Here is a 17128-nt window from a genome sequence, read left to right as displayed (position 1 = left end):
AAACTTTAAATACACAAGCTAGACAAGCTTTCCAAAAGCTCTCTCAAGGGAGCCACAGGGGTGCATTATCTTTCCCTTTCTTAATGAGCGTCAAAGTCATTTGTTGAAAAGAATAAGTCAAAGCACAAAATAGCACAATGAAAGCCCAAAGCCATTCTGTTCAAGAGATAATTGCCTCATGAGTGACACGGCTTGTTCACACTTTTAAAGCCGTAAAAAGATTCATTGCTAATGTTAGCATAGCACACATGACACCATTATTAGTCACATTCCCTGCTGCGTCTGAGACATTTTCCAGCCACATTCAGTCAAACCCATTTTCAACTTCCTTTTCTTTACAGTGGACTTTTTCAGACTTCGGAGGCGAACAGGTTCCCCAGGGTTCCCAGTCATTAAGTGCAAGTTTTAATAGCTACACCTGCATTTAGGCTGCTGACTATAAATACATTTTCACTTTCAGACATGCAAGAACATAGAGCGCTGTGCGCAAGAACTGCTGATTTCTCAGCAGAAACAACTTGGAAAGAGATAAAAAAAAATAATTCATACGCAAAAGAACAGCTAACAATGGAGACATTCCGGAGGATCTGTGTATTTTTCAAGTATGATAATGAAGAAATATCCCTTTTGTTGTGCAGCCCATCAATAACATTATGAATGCCTACAAAAGAACAACAGTACTCCAGCAACATAACTAAATATGAACAGGCCTCTGTACGCTAGGGGTGGGTGTATGAAAAAATGTGTTTGTCTGAAGTCCTCACCCACATGAATCCATATTTTCACTGTACATGGATGAACATGTGGTCCTTACCCACATAAAGCTGGCTGTAGAGCTCCAGGCGCGTGTGCCCCTGTGTAGGTGCAGGTCTGACCTCTTTGTATTTCTGGTCTAGTTGCAGAATGGCTTCTTTTGTGTTCCTCTCCGCACTGACCCGGTGCCACTGGTCATCGTTCAGTGGGGTAGGAGAGTGCACGTTCAGTTCCACCGGCCCGTTTCCTACATCGAATGAAAACGACACCGCCGTGGGGGCTGTGAAAAAAACAAACAGAGAGACCGCTCAAACTATTATAATGCCCAGCAGAGCCCTGAAACATGCACTGACAAAGTACATTTATAATAAATAAAAAATGCACATATAATAACAAGGAAAATATACATATAAAAAAGAGAGTTTTAAAAAATATAATAGAGGTAGCTCAAACTGCTTGATCAGGATATGCAGTGCCATATATATATTCTTTATGCTCCTCAAGGCTGCATTTATTTGATCAAAAATACAGAAAAAACAGTAATATTGTGAAATATTATTATAATTTAAAATAACTATTTTCTATTTTTAGATACTTTAAAATAGAATTTATTTCTGTGATGCAAAGCTGAATTTTCATCAGTCATTACTCCAGTCTTCAGTGTCATAAGATCCTTCAGAAATGTTTCTAATATGCTGATTTATTATCAATGCTGGAAACTGTTGTGCTGCTTAATATTTTTTTGGAACCTGTGATACTCTTTTCAGGATTCTTTGATGAAAGGTTAAAAAGGAACAGCATTTATTCAAAATGCACTATGAGTCAAAAGTTTTTGAACAGTAAATTTTTAAAGATTTTTAGTGCACCAAGCCTGCATTTATTTGATCCAAAGTACAGCAAAAACAGTAGAATTTTGAAATATTTTTACTATTTAAAATAACTGTTTTCTATTTTTAATATATTTTTATTCCTGTGATTTCAAAGCTATTTTTTTTTGCATAATTACTCCAGTCACATGATCCTTCAGAAAACATTATAATATTTTGATTTGCAGTTCAAAAACATTTTATTATTATTATTATTATTATTATTATTATGTTGAAAACAGCTGAGTAGAATTTTTTTCTGTTTTTTTTTGATGAATAGAAAGTTCAGAAGAACAGCATTTATCTGAAATAGAAATCTTTTGTAATAATATACACTTCATCATCACTTTTGATTGAAAGTGATCAAATAAATTTCAAATTAATTTCTTTATCATCACTTTTGATCAAAAGTGATCAAATAAATTTCTAAATTTCTTTATCATCACTTTTGATCAAAAGTGATAAAAAAAAATGAGAATAAAATAAAAAAAAAATGGTATAGTGTATAATGTTATGAAAGCTTTTTATTTCAGATAAATGCTGATCTTTGGATCTTTCTGAAAAAATGTACTCAACTGTTTTAAATATCTATAATAAAAAAATGTTTCTTGAACAGAAAATCAGCATATTATAATGATTTCTGAAGGATAATGTGACACTGAAGACTGGAGTAATGATGCTGTAAATTTAGCTTTGATCACAGGAATAAATTACATTTCAAACTATATTCAAATAGAAATCAGTTAGTTTAATAGTAACTATCAAATATTTTACAATTTTACTGCTTTTGCTGTACTTTGGATCAAATAAAATAAAATATACATTAATTTAAAACATTAATTTCTTTCAGAAAAAGAAAGAAAAAACAATTACTGACCCCGAACGTTTGAATAGCATGTGTATATTGTTACAAATGGTTTTTATTTTAAAAAAATGTAGTCCTTTTTAACTTTATATTCCTCAAAGAATCCTGAAAAAAGTATCACAGGCTCAATAAACAAACAAACAAACAAACAAGCAACACAACTGCTCCCAACATTAATAATAAATCAGCATATTAGAATGATTCCTAAACAATTAAGACTGGAGTAATGGCTCAATCCAACATGTAGATGAGTTTGTTTCTTCAACAGATTTGGAGAAATTGTGCATTACATCACTTGTTCATCAGTAAATCCTCTGTGGTGAATGGGTGCCGTCAGAATGAGTCTGAACAGCTGATAAAAGCATTACAAAAACACAAAAGCACTCCATATGACTCCAGTCCATCAGTTGTGTGTGTTTGCAAAAAGCAAATCCATCATTAAGACATTTTATAACTTCATACTCTTGCTTCGGGCTACCCATAATATTTCTCTCCCGAGTAAAAAAAGTCAACTCATCTGATTCAGAAGAAAAATGTACACAGATCAAGCAACGTTTACAAACAGTTCTAAACAAATATGTTGGTGGATTTTGATATGAAAGGACAAGCAGGGAACTTTTTCACTGCAGGAACCGTCATTATAGACTTATTATGGATTTTGGCCAGAAGCGACAGTTAAAAGTTAAAATGCCATGATGATGGATTTGTTTTGTAGAAACACACAGTTTTTTCCTTCACAAGAAATAAACTGATGGACTGGAATCACATGGATTACTTGTGGATAATTGTAATGTTTTTATTAGTTGTTTGGACTCTAATTCTGACGGCACCCATTCACTGCAGAGGATCCATTGGTGAGCAAGTTACACATCTACATCTTGAATGTTTTTTTAAGCAAATTTTCATTTTAAGGTGAAGTATTTATTTAATATGCATTTAAAAAAAAATTTTATTTTTAGCTTACATTTTAATTTGTAAGTAATTAATTCCTTATTTTTCTATGTGTTATATTACTCGACTACAAAATTACTTGAAATGTCAACCACAGGTTGTTCTGCATGTTTTAATCAAACGGCTCATTTAATGTTCTTATATTATTGTTTTACTCAATCATTGTTTTGCAGAACAACAATCCAATGTTGTGACTTAAAATGCAGAATTACGCAACTCATCAAACTGCTTCGCTCAAGCACGTCATTAAAATTCCTCTTAACAGCACTAAACTGAGTTGGAGAGTGTTTATTCACCATGCTGAATTCATTTTAGGCCACAACAGCTTTTAATGAGTCAGTGTTGCATATTCTCCTGCATAAACAGTCAAGATTGACAGCTGTACTCCTGTAGGAGGAGATGGTATTTATGGCAGGAGAAAGGAGAAGAGAGGCGAGGTGTGTTTGAGCCATGGATGCTGTGGTGTGTCAAGTTTGGCCCCAGTGGGCCAGGCCTCTTGGGGTTCAAACCTGATTTAGAAACATCCACCTGACACCCGAAACACGTCACAGCAACGGTGCCATCATCCCAACATTACTGTCTGACATAAATCTTGTAGTGCAGTTGCGTTTCAAGACTGCATAGTGTATTCGGCGATAAGCCCTCATATCTCATAATTATTCATGACACCACATGATAATTTCCTAAAACAAGTGCTTCAGACAGCGAGTTGGTGTCACACTTCAAGACACCTTTGAAATGTTTATGTACAACAAGCATTGCATTTATTACGGAGGAGTTTCTAGATTTATGGAGAGGCTGACTGGAGCTCATTTGATAGTCTGATAGTGAACACCAACACCATCCATCCTTACTGAAAGTCTTTAACTGTTCAAATCAGGTAAGTTTCAGTCTCAAAAGTTACTAAACTACAAAAGAGCATTCAAATCTAGTTTCAGTGCAGAAGCATATAAAACGCTCATTTACAAATGCATTAAATTACAGATACACTACTATTATTAGCACTTTTATTTTTTAAAACACGTTTATTAGCACTTTTATTCAGCAAGGATGCATTAAATTGATCGAAAGTGATAGTAAAGACATTCAAATTGTTGACTTTTGCCTTTTAAGAATATTTTTATAACAATGAATGTCTTTCCTATCACTTTCACATCAATTTAATGCATCCTTGCTGAAAAAAAAAGTGCTAATAAAAGTGTTTTAAAAAATAAAATGTTAATAAAAGTAGTATATCTATATTTTGATGCTAAAAAAGGTATTATCAGTGTTGAAAACACTGATAGTGCAGCTTAATAATTTTGTGGAAACCATTATGTGTTTTTTTTTAGGATTCTTTGATGAATAAAAAAAAGTAGGATTAATCGGGTATTATCAATGTTGAAAACAGTTGTGCATCTTAATAATTTAGTGGAAATCATGATGTATTATTTAGGATTCTTTGATGAATAAAAAAATAGGGCTGTTAAGCAATTAATCGCGATTAATCATTTGTGTTCTATAAAAGTGTTTTAAAAAATAAAAGTGTTAATAAAAGTAGTGTATCTATATTTTAGTGCTAAAACAAGGTATTATCAATGTTGAAAACAGTTGTGAAGCTTAATAATTTTGTGGAAACCATGACGCATTTTTTAGGATTCTTTGCTAAATAAAAAAAAGTAGGGCTGTCAAACGATTAATCGTGATTAATCATTTGTGTTTAAGTGTTAATAAAAGTATTGTATCTATATTTTAGTGCTAAAACAAGGTATTATTAATGTTAAAAACAGTTGTGCAGCTTAATCATTTTGTGGAAACCATGATGCATTTTTTAGGATTATTTGATAAATAAAAAAGAAGGGCTATCAAGCGATTAATCCTAATGAATCATTTGACAGCATTGTAAAATAGTCAAAAGAACAGCATTTATTTAAAATAAATGGATCAATTTAATGCATCCTTGCTGAATAAAAGTGCTAATAAAAGTGTTTTAAAAAAGAAAAATGTTAATAAAAGTAGTATATCTATATTTTGATGCTAAAAAAAAAGGTATTATCAATGTTGAAAACAGTTGTGCAGCTTAATAATTTTGTGGATACCATGATGCATTTTTTAGGATTATTTGGTCAATAAAAAAGTAGGGCTGTCAAACGATTAATCGCGATTAATTGTTTCTGTTTAAGTGTTAATAAAAGTAATGTATCTATATTTTAGTGCTAAAACAAGGTATTACTAATGTTGAAAACAGTTGTACAGCTTAATAATTTTGTGGAAACCATGATTCATTTTTTAGGATTCTTGGATGAATAAAAAAAGTAGGGCTGTCAAACGATTAATCGCGATTAATTGTTTCTGTTTAAGTGTTAATAAAAGTAATGTATCTATATTTTAGTGCTAAAACAAGGTATTATTAATGTTGAAAACAGTTGTACAGCTTAATAATTTTGTGGAAACCATGATTCATTTTTTAGGATTCTTGGATGAATAAAAAAAGTAGGGCTGTCAAACGATTAATCGTGATTAATTGTTTTTGCTTTTTTAAAAGTGTTTTAAAAAATAAAAGTGTTAATAAAAGTAGTATATCTATATTTCGATGCGAAAAAAAGGTATTATCAATGTTGGAAACAGTTGTGCAGCTTAATAATTTTGTGGAAACCATGATGCATTTTTTAGGATTCTTTGATGAATAAAAAAGTAGGGCTGTCAAACGATTAATCCAGATTAATCGTTTGACAGCATTGTAAAATAGTCAAAAGAACAGCATTTATTTAAAATATAATTTTTACAACAATTTGAATGTCTTTACTATCACTTTCGATCAATTTAATGCATCCTTGCTGAATGAAAATGCTAATAAAAGTGTTTTAAAAAAGAAAAATGTTAATAAAAGTAGTATATCTATATTTTGATGCTAAAAAAAAGGTATTATCAATGTTGAAAACAGTTGTGCATCTTAATAATTTTGTGGATACCATGATGCATTTTTTAGGATTATTTGATGAATAAAAAAAGTAGGGTTGTCCAACGATTAATCGCGATTAATCGTTTGTGTTTTAAAAAAAATGTTTAAAAAATAAAAGTGTTAATAAAAGTATTGTATCTGTATTTTAATGCTTAAAAAAGAAATTATCAATGTTGAAAACAGTTGTCCAGCTTAAAAATTTTGAAGTTTTTTTTTTTGAAGGATTCATTTGATGAATAAAAAAGCAGGGCTGTCAGATGATTAATCGCAATTAATCATTTGACAGCCCTAAAAGAGCAGCATTTTGTTATATATAATTTTTACAAACATGTCTTTACTAGGGCTGTCAAACAATTAATCGCGATTAATCGTCTGACAGCCCTGCTTTTTTATTCATTAAAGAATACTAAAAAATGCATCATGGTTTCCACAAAATTATTAAGCTGCACAACTGTTTTCAACATTGATAATACCTATTTTTTTTAGCATTAAAATACAGATACACTGCTTTTATTACTACTGTTATTTTTTTAAACACTTTTATTAGCACTTTTATTTAGCAAGGATGCATTAAATTGAAGATATTCACCTTAAAATACAGTGCGGCGCTAGTGCGAGACAAGCATTTGTGGTTAAAAAATATAGAATTTTTTTATTTCTTAGAAAATTACCAATTGTTTCACTAGATAAGACCCTTATTCATCGGCTGGGATTGTGAAGAGCCGTTTGAAGCTGCATTTAAACTGCAATTTGGACCTTCAACCCATTGGCCCCCACTATGGAGAAAAATCCTGGAATGATTTCCTCAAAAACCTTAATTTCTTTTTGACTAAAGAAAAGAAAGACATGGCTATTGGTTTGGTTCATTTTCACAAGCCAACGTTCAAAAAACAAACCAAAATTTGTTAACACAGGTCACACGCAAACTGTCCCCACACTGGTCAGAAGTTCTGACATTTACCTCAGTTTACCTCAGTTCAAAATGAAAACGAGTGCTTTCAATGACTACTATAGCACCAGAGGGGTAAATATTAATTTACAATTAACAATACAACACACAGCCACTATATTATGCACTGCACAAAGCCAAGAAAAAACAAAAGCCTGGCCTTTAGACACTGAAGTGAAATGATTTAAAAGGACAAACCTGGCTTCTAGTCAAGCATGTCTCTAAATTCATCGGGCCGGCCGGCTCTGTTCGGCAGGGGTTACTATGGCTGCACAGATGCTGAAGGCAAGAACTAAATTGGATCTGCTTTGTGTCGGCAGCACAGTGAGCCCGCAGTGATAGCCGGCCACTGCTATTGTCACCATCTTAGGAAGCTAAGAGAAGTGCTCTGATATGATACCAAGTACCTGGCAGCTGCAGAGAGACACACACACAGTGGACTGTCCAAAAACAACTCGTTTGTGCCATTATGACTGGCCCTCTCCTACTGTATTTTGTATTGTGAGCTGCCTGCAGATAGTTTGATTTGTTGTTTATGCACGGAGGTCTGTTTTCTGGTTTCCTAGGCTGGAGTGACAGGTGTTCCTGCTGCTCTCAGTAGGGGGTGCTGTTTTACTGTACTACATTCGGATGCAGATGTTGCAGGAATTGGGGATGTGTGTTCAACTGGCATACACACAGCCACCTGTTCATCTCAGATTCTGAACTGGAGGAGGGGATCTATGACATGGTCAGCCAGCACTCTGAACTCTGACTGTGAGCAAAGGCCCACTGCCATCAGAACACAGCAGTTGTGGCCAATTTTAGCTCAGTTATGAGCACACATGCTAACACAAGTAAACACACGTTATATATTCAAGCTCAGTTATAAGTGTGTATCTTCAACTACAAGCATTTTCATTCCTGTAGTTATGTGAAAATGATCTTTAAACAAAATATCATTTACCAGTGCTTTTTTGGGTGAACTATATATTTTATCCAAGGTTTTTCAAGGTTGCATTTATTTGATTAAAAATAAAGAAAAAACAGTAATATTGTGAAATATTTTTGCAATTTAAATTTTGTTCAATATACTTTAAAATAGAATTTATTTCTGTGGTGCAAGGCTGAATTTTCAGCATCATTACTCCAGTCTTTAGTGTTAAATGATCCTCCAGAAATCATTCTTATAAGTTATTATCAATTATTATCATTATTATCAATGTTGGAAACAGTTGTGCTGTAAAATATTTTTTTGGAAGCTGTGATATATTTTTTCAAGATTCTTTGGATAAAAAGTTAAAAAGAACAGCATCTTTTGTAACAATATACACTTCCATTGGGGGGTGAAAACTTTTGGAATTTGAAGATCAGGCTAAATTTAACTTATTTTGTCTTCTGGGAAACATGTAAGTATCTTCTGTAGCTTCTAAAGGGCAGTACTAAATGATAAAAATATGATATTTAGGCAAAATAAGACAAATTTACATATGTTCATTCTGTTCAAAAGTTTTCACCCCCAGCTCTTAATCCATCGTTTGTTTTTTTTTTTTGTTTTTTTTTTCTGGAGCATCAGTGGAGGGTTTGAACCTTTACTAATAGTTGCATACGAGTCCCTCAATTGGCCTCAGTGTGAAAAGATGGATCTCAAAATCATACAGTCATTGTTGGAAAGAGATAAAATACACAAACAATGCTGAAAATCCAAAGAATTTGAAACATTTTTCAAATGAACAGCAGGCAGTTTAACTGTTCAGGAGAAACAAGGGGCTCATTAACAACTATCACTAAACAAAAAAAAAAACACAGCTGTGGATCATTCAGGTAACAACACAGTATTAAGAATCAAGCGTATGTAAACTTTTTAAAAGGGTTTTATGTGAAATATCTTGTTCAGGTCAGTAATAAATAAAAAACAACATGCATTTTGTAAGATCCCTTATATTTCAGTTCCACTTTAACAACAGTAGATGCAACATGCTTCAACAGAAACGTTAGCTAAAAGAACCAGCCGGTGACTTAATAAACAGACTCAGTCCTTTGAGAATGTTGCAGACCGTTTGTGAGAGAGACAGCCAAAGACAGAGAGAAAGAGAGGAAGAGGGCAGGTCTGGCAGGTGTGTAGTTTGGACTAGGGCTCCTCCACCATTCTCAACCCTCTGATCCCTGTAATTGGATTTCCTGCACTTGGCCAGCCAGCGCTGAGCATCAAGAGTGCGCCACTGTTCTTCAGGAGCGTTTTCGCTTGTGTGTGTGCTTGTTTATGTGTGTGAACCGCTCCGCTGTCCACAACTGAGGACATCCAGTGGACCGCTGCTCTTGCATTCACTAGGAAAACTAAACAAAATCAACAAGCCAAACAGCATGGGAGCAAAAAAAGTGGGTTTGTGTTTATATGGGTATATTAGATCACCCGCCAAATCGGCTGAGAGTAGACCTACCAAACCAACAGAGCAGTTTCAGCCCAATGCATTTCATGATACCACATAAATGACTTTAATACAGATGGTGAATGCTGATTTGCATTATATTCTGGTATATGCATCTCAGAATGAAATTATAATGCAATAAACAAGAATTTTCTTTAAAGGAGTCATGAAACGGAGAATCAGATATTCTTGATATTTACACCAGAGGCATTTCCTCTAAGGAGGCAAGAATTCGTAGTACGAAATCGAAAATATGACACATTAAAAAGTGTATAAATCACTCGTTTTTTTCTAAAAAAACATCCAACAGCGACACCAGCAGGTAAAGTTACAGCGGGAGTCCGTGTCTCTCTCGCCTCCCCTGAGCCCATTAAGTTTTAAGAGACCCCCTAAAGTGTGCAGTGAGTTTGGTGGGACGTGATTGAGAATGAACGGGGGAAAGGCATGTGAGAGGAGGCAATATGATTAGATATGATTGGTTCATGCGATAAATCCCGCCTCTTGTGTTCGTGTGCGTTCACAAATCAGTCTGAATGAACACTGTAATGAAGTAACAGTGGGAAGACTAATTTAAAAAAGTAAGTAAACAACTCACACTTAGATATAGCCACTTTGTTTTGTCAAAATAAGACTTAAATGGCATGAAAACATGATCCGTAAGAGATTTTGGTGACTAAAACTCTTTCTTATAAGGATATTTTGAGCCATCAAAGGCTGATGCTTTTCTCATGTGTTTCTCAATGAATTTAGCGAGAGCTCTTGACTCTCACACAAGCGGTCAGGTGTTCTGCAGAGTCACATTGCCATTTCTCCCTCGGGCCCCAAGAGAGCCTCCACTTCATTAAAGATGCATCAAAGAGAGACTAAGGATCTTCCCACCATCTGAGCCCACAGAGGATCCAAGCCATATCCACATTCAGCCAACAACCCAGGCAAAGAGCTTTGCTGTGGACAAAAAAATAATAATGATACTTTTGGGAAGATCTGACAAGCCCAACCGCTATTTCCACGGTCAAAACTGATGTACAGAAATGCAGCCATGACTTATAGAGTTTTAGAAAAGGTATGATTTCTATGCATATAGGCCCAACTGAGATTTTACCGTTCCACTGTGTTAATCCCAAAACGTATGCCTTTTAAAAAAAAGAAGCAGCACAATTTGAATTTGAACATAAAATATAGAAACTTCTGTTATTAAACCCCAGTTAGTACTCCAAACACAAAGAGGAGACAGTTGGATCGCATACATACTGTACGAGTGAGTTCAACTGAAAATCCTGAAAGCATAAAGCATAAATTGGTGAACCTTAATAAATAATTTGATAAAAAAAGGAAAAGAGAGGCAGTTAGAGTGTTATAAGCTCAGTGATGCCTTGAAATCAGGCATGAATATTCAATGGTGGATGATGTTAAGATTTCCTCAGCTGAGATGAGAGGGAGTGGCAGAGAGCGTTTGAGATGAAACGAAGCTGAAGCAGTAGATGCGGGAGTCCACCCATCATTCAATCATCCATCGAGAGCCTCTATTCCCCTGGGCTACTGCCAAAGACACAGTAGGGAGATTGTACTAGATAATGCCAACAGAGGGCACCAGCAGAAAGACAGAGAGGGGGAGAGAGAGAGCAGAGATTGGATCAATCGAAGTCAGAACTATAGGGGTGACATTTTGATATGCTTTTCGAAAAATGTTTTATTATCATAATATTCTCGTTTTCTATTTCGAGTGAGAATGTGAAGTCATTTATAATGCTTCAAACGATTTCTGTTTCAAATAAATGCTGTGCTTTTGAACTTTCTATTCATTAAAGAATCCTGTATCACGATTGCAAGTAAGATAAAATAAAGATATCACGGTAACACTTTACAATACGGGTGCACATATGCATTAATTCATGCTTAATTAATGCTGAGATAATCTTTGTTAATAAGTAACTCAAGAATAACTAAACCATTTATTAATAATTACTGCGTTAGCAACAAATGAACATTTATATGATTCATAGATTAAGTAATCAATACATTGTTATTAGTTAAATGTGTCATAATGTATTAATTCCCTAATAACTTATTTTATTAACTAACAGTGTAAATTCATGCGTTAAATACCACAATGGGTAAGCCATGAAAATGCATGGCTCCAACTCATTGAGGCACATGACTAACTAATTCTATATCCATAACCACACTGACATATTACTTAACAATTAGTTAATAGTTCTGTGCCTCAACAAGTAAAGTCACAACATAATGATACATTAAAATCAATAACAATCATTAGCTAATGAGTAATTAAAGCAGACAACTGGAAGCTGAAGTACATAGCTTTGACCACTGTGGTAATTAACATATGAATTTACATCATTAGTTAATAAAATAAGTTATTAGGGAATTAATACATTATGACACATTTAACTAATAACAATTTATTGATTATTTAATCTATGAATCATATAAAATGATCATTAGTTGCTGATGTAGTAATAATTAACAAATGGTTTAGTTCCTCATGAATTATACATTAACTCGTCATTACCTGTGCATTAATTAAGTATGAATGAATGCATATTTGTGCACCCGTATTGTAAAGTGTTACCGATATAACTGATCCTAAACTGCATTTTCTACTTTATTATCTTTCTAAAGTGTCAAATTAAGTGGTAAAGACAAGTCTGGAAACGTGTATAATAGCTGGATCTGGCAACACGGAGGCTGCACCCGCACTCTCACTCATAACTTTCTCAAGCCTCGTTCACTCTGGCTGCATCTCACAGCGATCATAACACAGATTTTCATAACACAGATGCTAAACATTCTGGTGAACTGTCTAAACTGAATTATACATTCCATGCAGACATCCATATGAGTAGTTTAGCAGCAAATTAGTAATTCTGAGAACAAATTTTATTTTGAACATGAAAAATTTACCGAGGTCTGGTCCTCTATGACCTTACATCTGGCTACGGGCCTTGTCTCACCCAAGACCCGCCCTGAGTGAGCTGTAAACTGGCATTGTTTCAAAGCCGGAGCAGCGGAAGACAAGAATGTCTCCTAAGCGATTGAGGTGTTCTTTTGTTGGATGTAATAATGCAGTGGTTCCCAACCACGTACCTGGAGGCCCCCCAACACTGCACGCTTTGCATCTCTCCTTTGTCTGATACACTCATTTCAGATCCTGGAGTCTCTACTAATGAGCCGATGATCTGAATCAGGTGTGTTTGATTAAGATGACATGGAAAACATGCAGTGTTGGGGGGCCTCCAGGAACTTGGTTGGGATCCACTGTAATAATGAACATAGCAGTTGTCATTTACTCCTAACATCTGAGCCACTGAAGATGCAGGGGATTAACGTTATTTTTATTTTTGAAGGGCATGCACCAATCCCTGATCTGCCTAAATACGTCTAAGTTCGCACAAATCATTCGTGATTCAGCTTCACATACAGCAGAAGTGAGTATAAGTGTTTATGCATCTTTGCAAATCGCCTTTCCTAACAATGTGGTAGTGCGCAAGTTTTGTGGCTAAATGCGGCTAAAGTAAACCGTACGGCTCATCACCCCACAGATAAGAGGAGTGGGGTGAGCAGAGCTCATTAGCATTTAAAGGAACATGCAACAAATTGGGTTGCTGTGAACAGAGCTGATTTTGAAAGGTAAAAAGGGTGTTTTTTACACTACCACTGAGAAATTTTAACCAAAGCATATTATAGACTTTTAATTAAGACCCTAAAGAATCAACTTGTGTAAAATGGGCATCCGATGACTGCTTTAAAACACTACATAAAATGACTGAGATCAATTAAAAATGGATGGAAAAATGGAATAAGGTAACTGTGACATTTTATCTCGCAATTCTAGGTTTGTATATCTCAATTCCGACTCTTTTTCTTGCAGATTTTTTCGGAGACTTGCAAGACATAAAATCAGAATTGTGAGGTATGAACTTGCACTTCTGAGAGGAAACAGCTGCATTGTGAGATACAGACTTGCAAAAAGTCAGAATTGTGTCCACTGTAGAAACAAACTCAGAGATAAAGGGATGGTTCACCCAAAATGACATTTCTGTCATTACTCACCCATATGTAGTTCCAAACCCGTAAGACCTTCATTCATCGTCAGAACACAAATTAAAATATTTCAGAGAAATTCGAGAGCTTTCTGACCCTGCATAGACAGCAACACAGCTGACACGGTCAAGGCCCAGAAAGGTAGTAAGGACAAGGTTGGACAAGGACAAGGACAAAATGGATCATGCGACATCAGTGGTTCAACCGTAATGTTATGAAGCCACAAGAATACTTTCTGTGCACAGAGAAAACAAAATAACGACTTTATTCAACAGTTTCTCCTCTTCTGTGTCAGTCTTCGATGCACATTCATAACAGTACCATGACACGATTATTTTAACGATGTTCTTACTACCTTTCTGAGACTTGAATGTGGTAGTTGCGTTGCTGTCTAAGAAGAAAAAACTCTCAGATTTCTTCAAAAATATCTTAATTGGTGTTGCGAAGATGAACAAACAATGGGCTTTTATAATTAAATGTTTAATGACTTTTAATTTAACACAATTAACACTCTTACTCTTACTTTAATTCTGTTCTGTTTTCTTTATATTTCAAGGGCACCAGCATGTGTGTTTAACACACACAATAAAAGCTATATTCACACAGCATGAAAAACATTCAACATCATAAACTTGATTGGATAATTTTAAAGCAATCACTAAAATATTTGAGATCAAAATATATTCAACTTAACACTTTAAATAATGCATAAAACAGATAAAAAAAAAAAAGAATTTTCATTTAGCATGCTGCCTCAAGTCAGTACGCAGAGGGCAGCTGATCTAGATGTTTAACTGAAATCAAACTCCCACTCGACAGTAACCCAACGCGCTGCCCTCCACTCATTTCATGCTCTGAGTGGATTTCACTGGGCCTCAGTTTTGAGCCGTAACTGAAGAAAACCAGGCAGGCCAAAATAAGGAAGTAGGATTAGGAGTCAGGGCATAAATCGATGAGACATAATGGAAGGCTAGAAAAAAAAAAAGCGGAGAGCTTCAATTTCACAATCTGCTCCTCTGCCTACACACACGCACACACACAACTGGCCCGAGCACACTCTTAATCTCACACACAGGCCTGCAGCCAGGCCTGATTACTCTTCTTTTCAGGAAGGATTCATGCAGAAGGTGAATATCCAGCTTTAGAGAAAAGCTCTGGAGTGTTTACGCTGGGTGCAGCTGTAGATGACCTACCAGTGCGGTCGACAAGCTTAGACACAGAGGCTTAGACTCAGACACTGATACACACACACACAACAACACACATGCACTCTTGAACTTTGTTTTTGCTCTCTTTACTTCACCGTCCTCTCTCAGGGGTGTAGGAATCAGTGTAACTTTCTAAGTTTGACCGCTCTCAACTTTTTGAAAGATAATTGTTGGAACAGCTTTGTTTTGCTTGGTCACTGTGCAAAGCAGGAAAATTGTAGCCGCATATGTAAAGGAATGGCTTTGCGATCGAATGGCAGTAGCCTGAATGAACACGCAGATGGTAAGTGGTAAATCCGTTTGTGCTCTTCTTAATTGTTTTGCGAGGTAAACGTGCTAGATTGATGTCTTCAAACACTGAGCCTAGTTTAGTTGATCTTTAACGTGAGAGCTCATCTCCTAATATAGATAGAACCTACTTAGCTTCAAATATTTAGAACTACTGAGTGAATGTTACATCACCTAATTAATATTCATGAGACAGGATGATGAGGTTTTTAATGCATCTTCCCCAACTTTTTAGATCACTTCTGCTCTCGCCATTCTCTATAAAACATAAGAAAAATGGTAAAGTGTGTAATTTCTGTGCCACTATTGGGGTCAAAGAGTATTGCAATTTCTTTTCTTAAATGGCCTGGGATAGCAACATTGATTCTGGGGCAGGATTAATTAATACTTTTATTCAGCAAGAATGCATTAAATTGAACAAAAGTGACAGTTAAGACATGTGAAAACTTCTATTTTAAATAAACACTGTTCATTTGAACTTTCGAATCACACACATACATACATACATACATATATATATATATATATATATATATATATATATTAAAAAAGAAAATTTTAAATATTTTATATCTCGGAAAGTTAGTGGCCAATGTTTGTGTATTATAATATATATAATATTATATAATATAATCAATCGCTTAAAGCATTTAAGCATATAAGGAAAAAGACATTACATACTGGCTGTGTCTACATAAATCAATGATAAAAAAAGCTTTTTTTGGCAAATCCAGGTAATTTATGATTTTTTAAAAAACATTTAAGACTGTTATAGCGCCAGCTTTGGTCCGATCCCCATAAAACTTTCCATGCTTGTTCAGAATCACCTGTTGCATGTGCTCAGCAGGTTTTGTGAAGTTTTGAGTTTTCCTTTAGGCTTTATAAGATTTTGGGTAAATTTGGACAGGCCCCTTTCCCAAACAACCCCATTACAGTCTCCCAAAGGGTACATTTCAACATTTTTGGGATCATTATTGGCCTAGAGAGATTGTTTTTTTTCAGAATAAGCAAAAAAAAAACCTAGGACTAGTTTGCAAAAGTATGTTTTTACATCTTCTCAATCATTTAACAAACAATTTGACTGACAGCAGTGGTTCTAGAGGCAAAGTTGTCCAGAATGAGGAGTTCTATCATATAATCTCAATATTGAGCGTATGTGTGAAAAAACACACAACGTAAAATTGTTTACGCCCTTGAAAAATGCGATATCGCCCCCCCCCAAATAGTCAATTTCCGATCGGCCTTGGTTTGCCTTGTCTAACAGGTGCTCAATCTTTGTCGGCCAGTGGTGGCCATGTTTTTTGAGATACACAAATGTCCTTGTAGGCACATGTGGCACTTTGGACCAAGACCACGCACACCATTTTCATGGCGATAGGACAAATGTGATGCGAAAACCCAACACGTGAAATTTTTAGCTTTTTTAGGTTTTGATACCATATGAAAGCTGGGTTCAAGCCCTTTCAAAAATTGTTAAAACTTTTTGTTTTGTCCATAGCTTGAACGTAACCAAAGTTACAGTATGGCTATCTTAAGTTGGCTGATAGCAACGATTTTCAGGAATGGAATTTTGAGAAAAACGGCTTTAAAGTGAGACAGCTTTCACACTCACTTTACGGGATTAACGAGAGGTGTCTGTCAAGTTAGGAGCGCTAAACTGCATCATTACACAAACAGACTAACGTCGTTGTTTATCATGTGCATAGTCTCTAAACTTTTGATTGCCCATTTTATATTTAGATAGCACAAATATCACAGCCTACCTTGTAGTAAAAGTGAGTGCAGCACAACTGTTTGCGCACTGTACATAAAAACAGACTGTCATCGGACACTA

At 35.0% G+C, this 17128-nt stretch overlaps 1 protein-coding gene across 1 annotated transcript in view; it reads right to left on the bottom strand.

Annotated features, from left to right (window-relative positions):
• The window catches only part of cntnap2a (contactin associated protein 2a), a 488873-nt gene that overhangs the window by 56503 nt on the left and 415242 nt on the right, over positions 1-17128 (bottom strand). Inside the window, exon 17 of the mRNA XM_051098409.1 lies at positions 815-1033. Within this exon, the coding sequence (XP_050954366.1) occupies positions 815-1033 (219 nt within the window). The remainder of the gene's footprint in view (positions 1-814; positions 1034-17128) is intronic.

The sequence above is a fragment of the Labeo rohita genome, chromosome 24 (assembly GCF_022985175.1).
Source record: "Labeo rohita strain BAU-BD-2019 chromosome 24, IGBB_LRoh.1.0, whole genome shotgun sequence".
NCBI lineage: Eukaryota > Metazoa > Chordata > Actinopteri > Cypriniformes > Cyprinidae > Labeo > Labeo rohita.
Note: the sequence above shows the minus strand (reverse complement) of the source record. Positions and strands in the feature narration are given on the sequence as shown.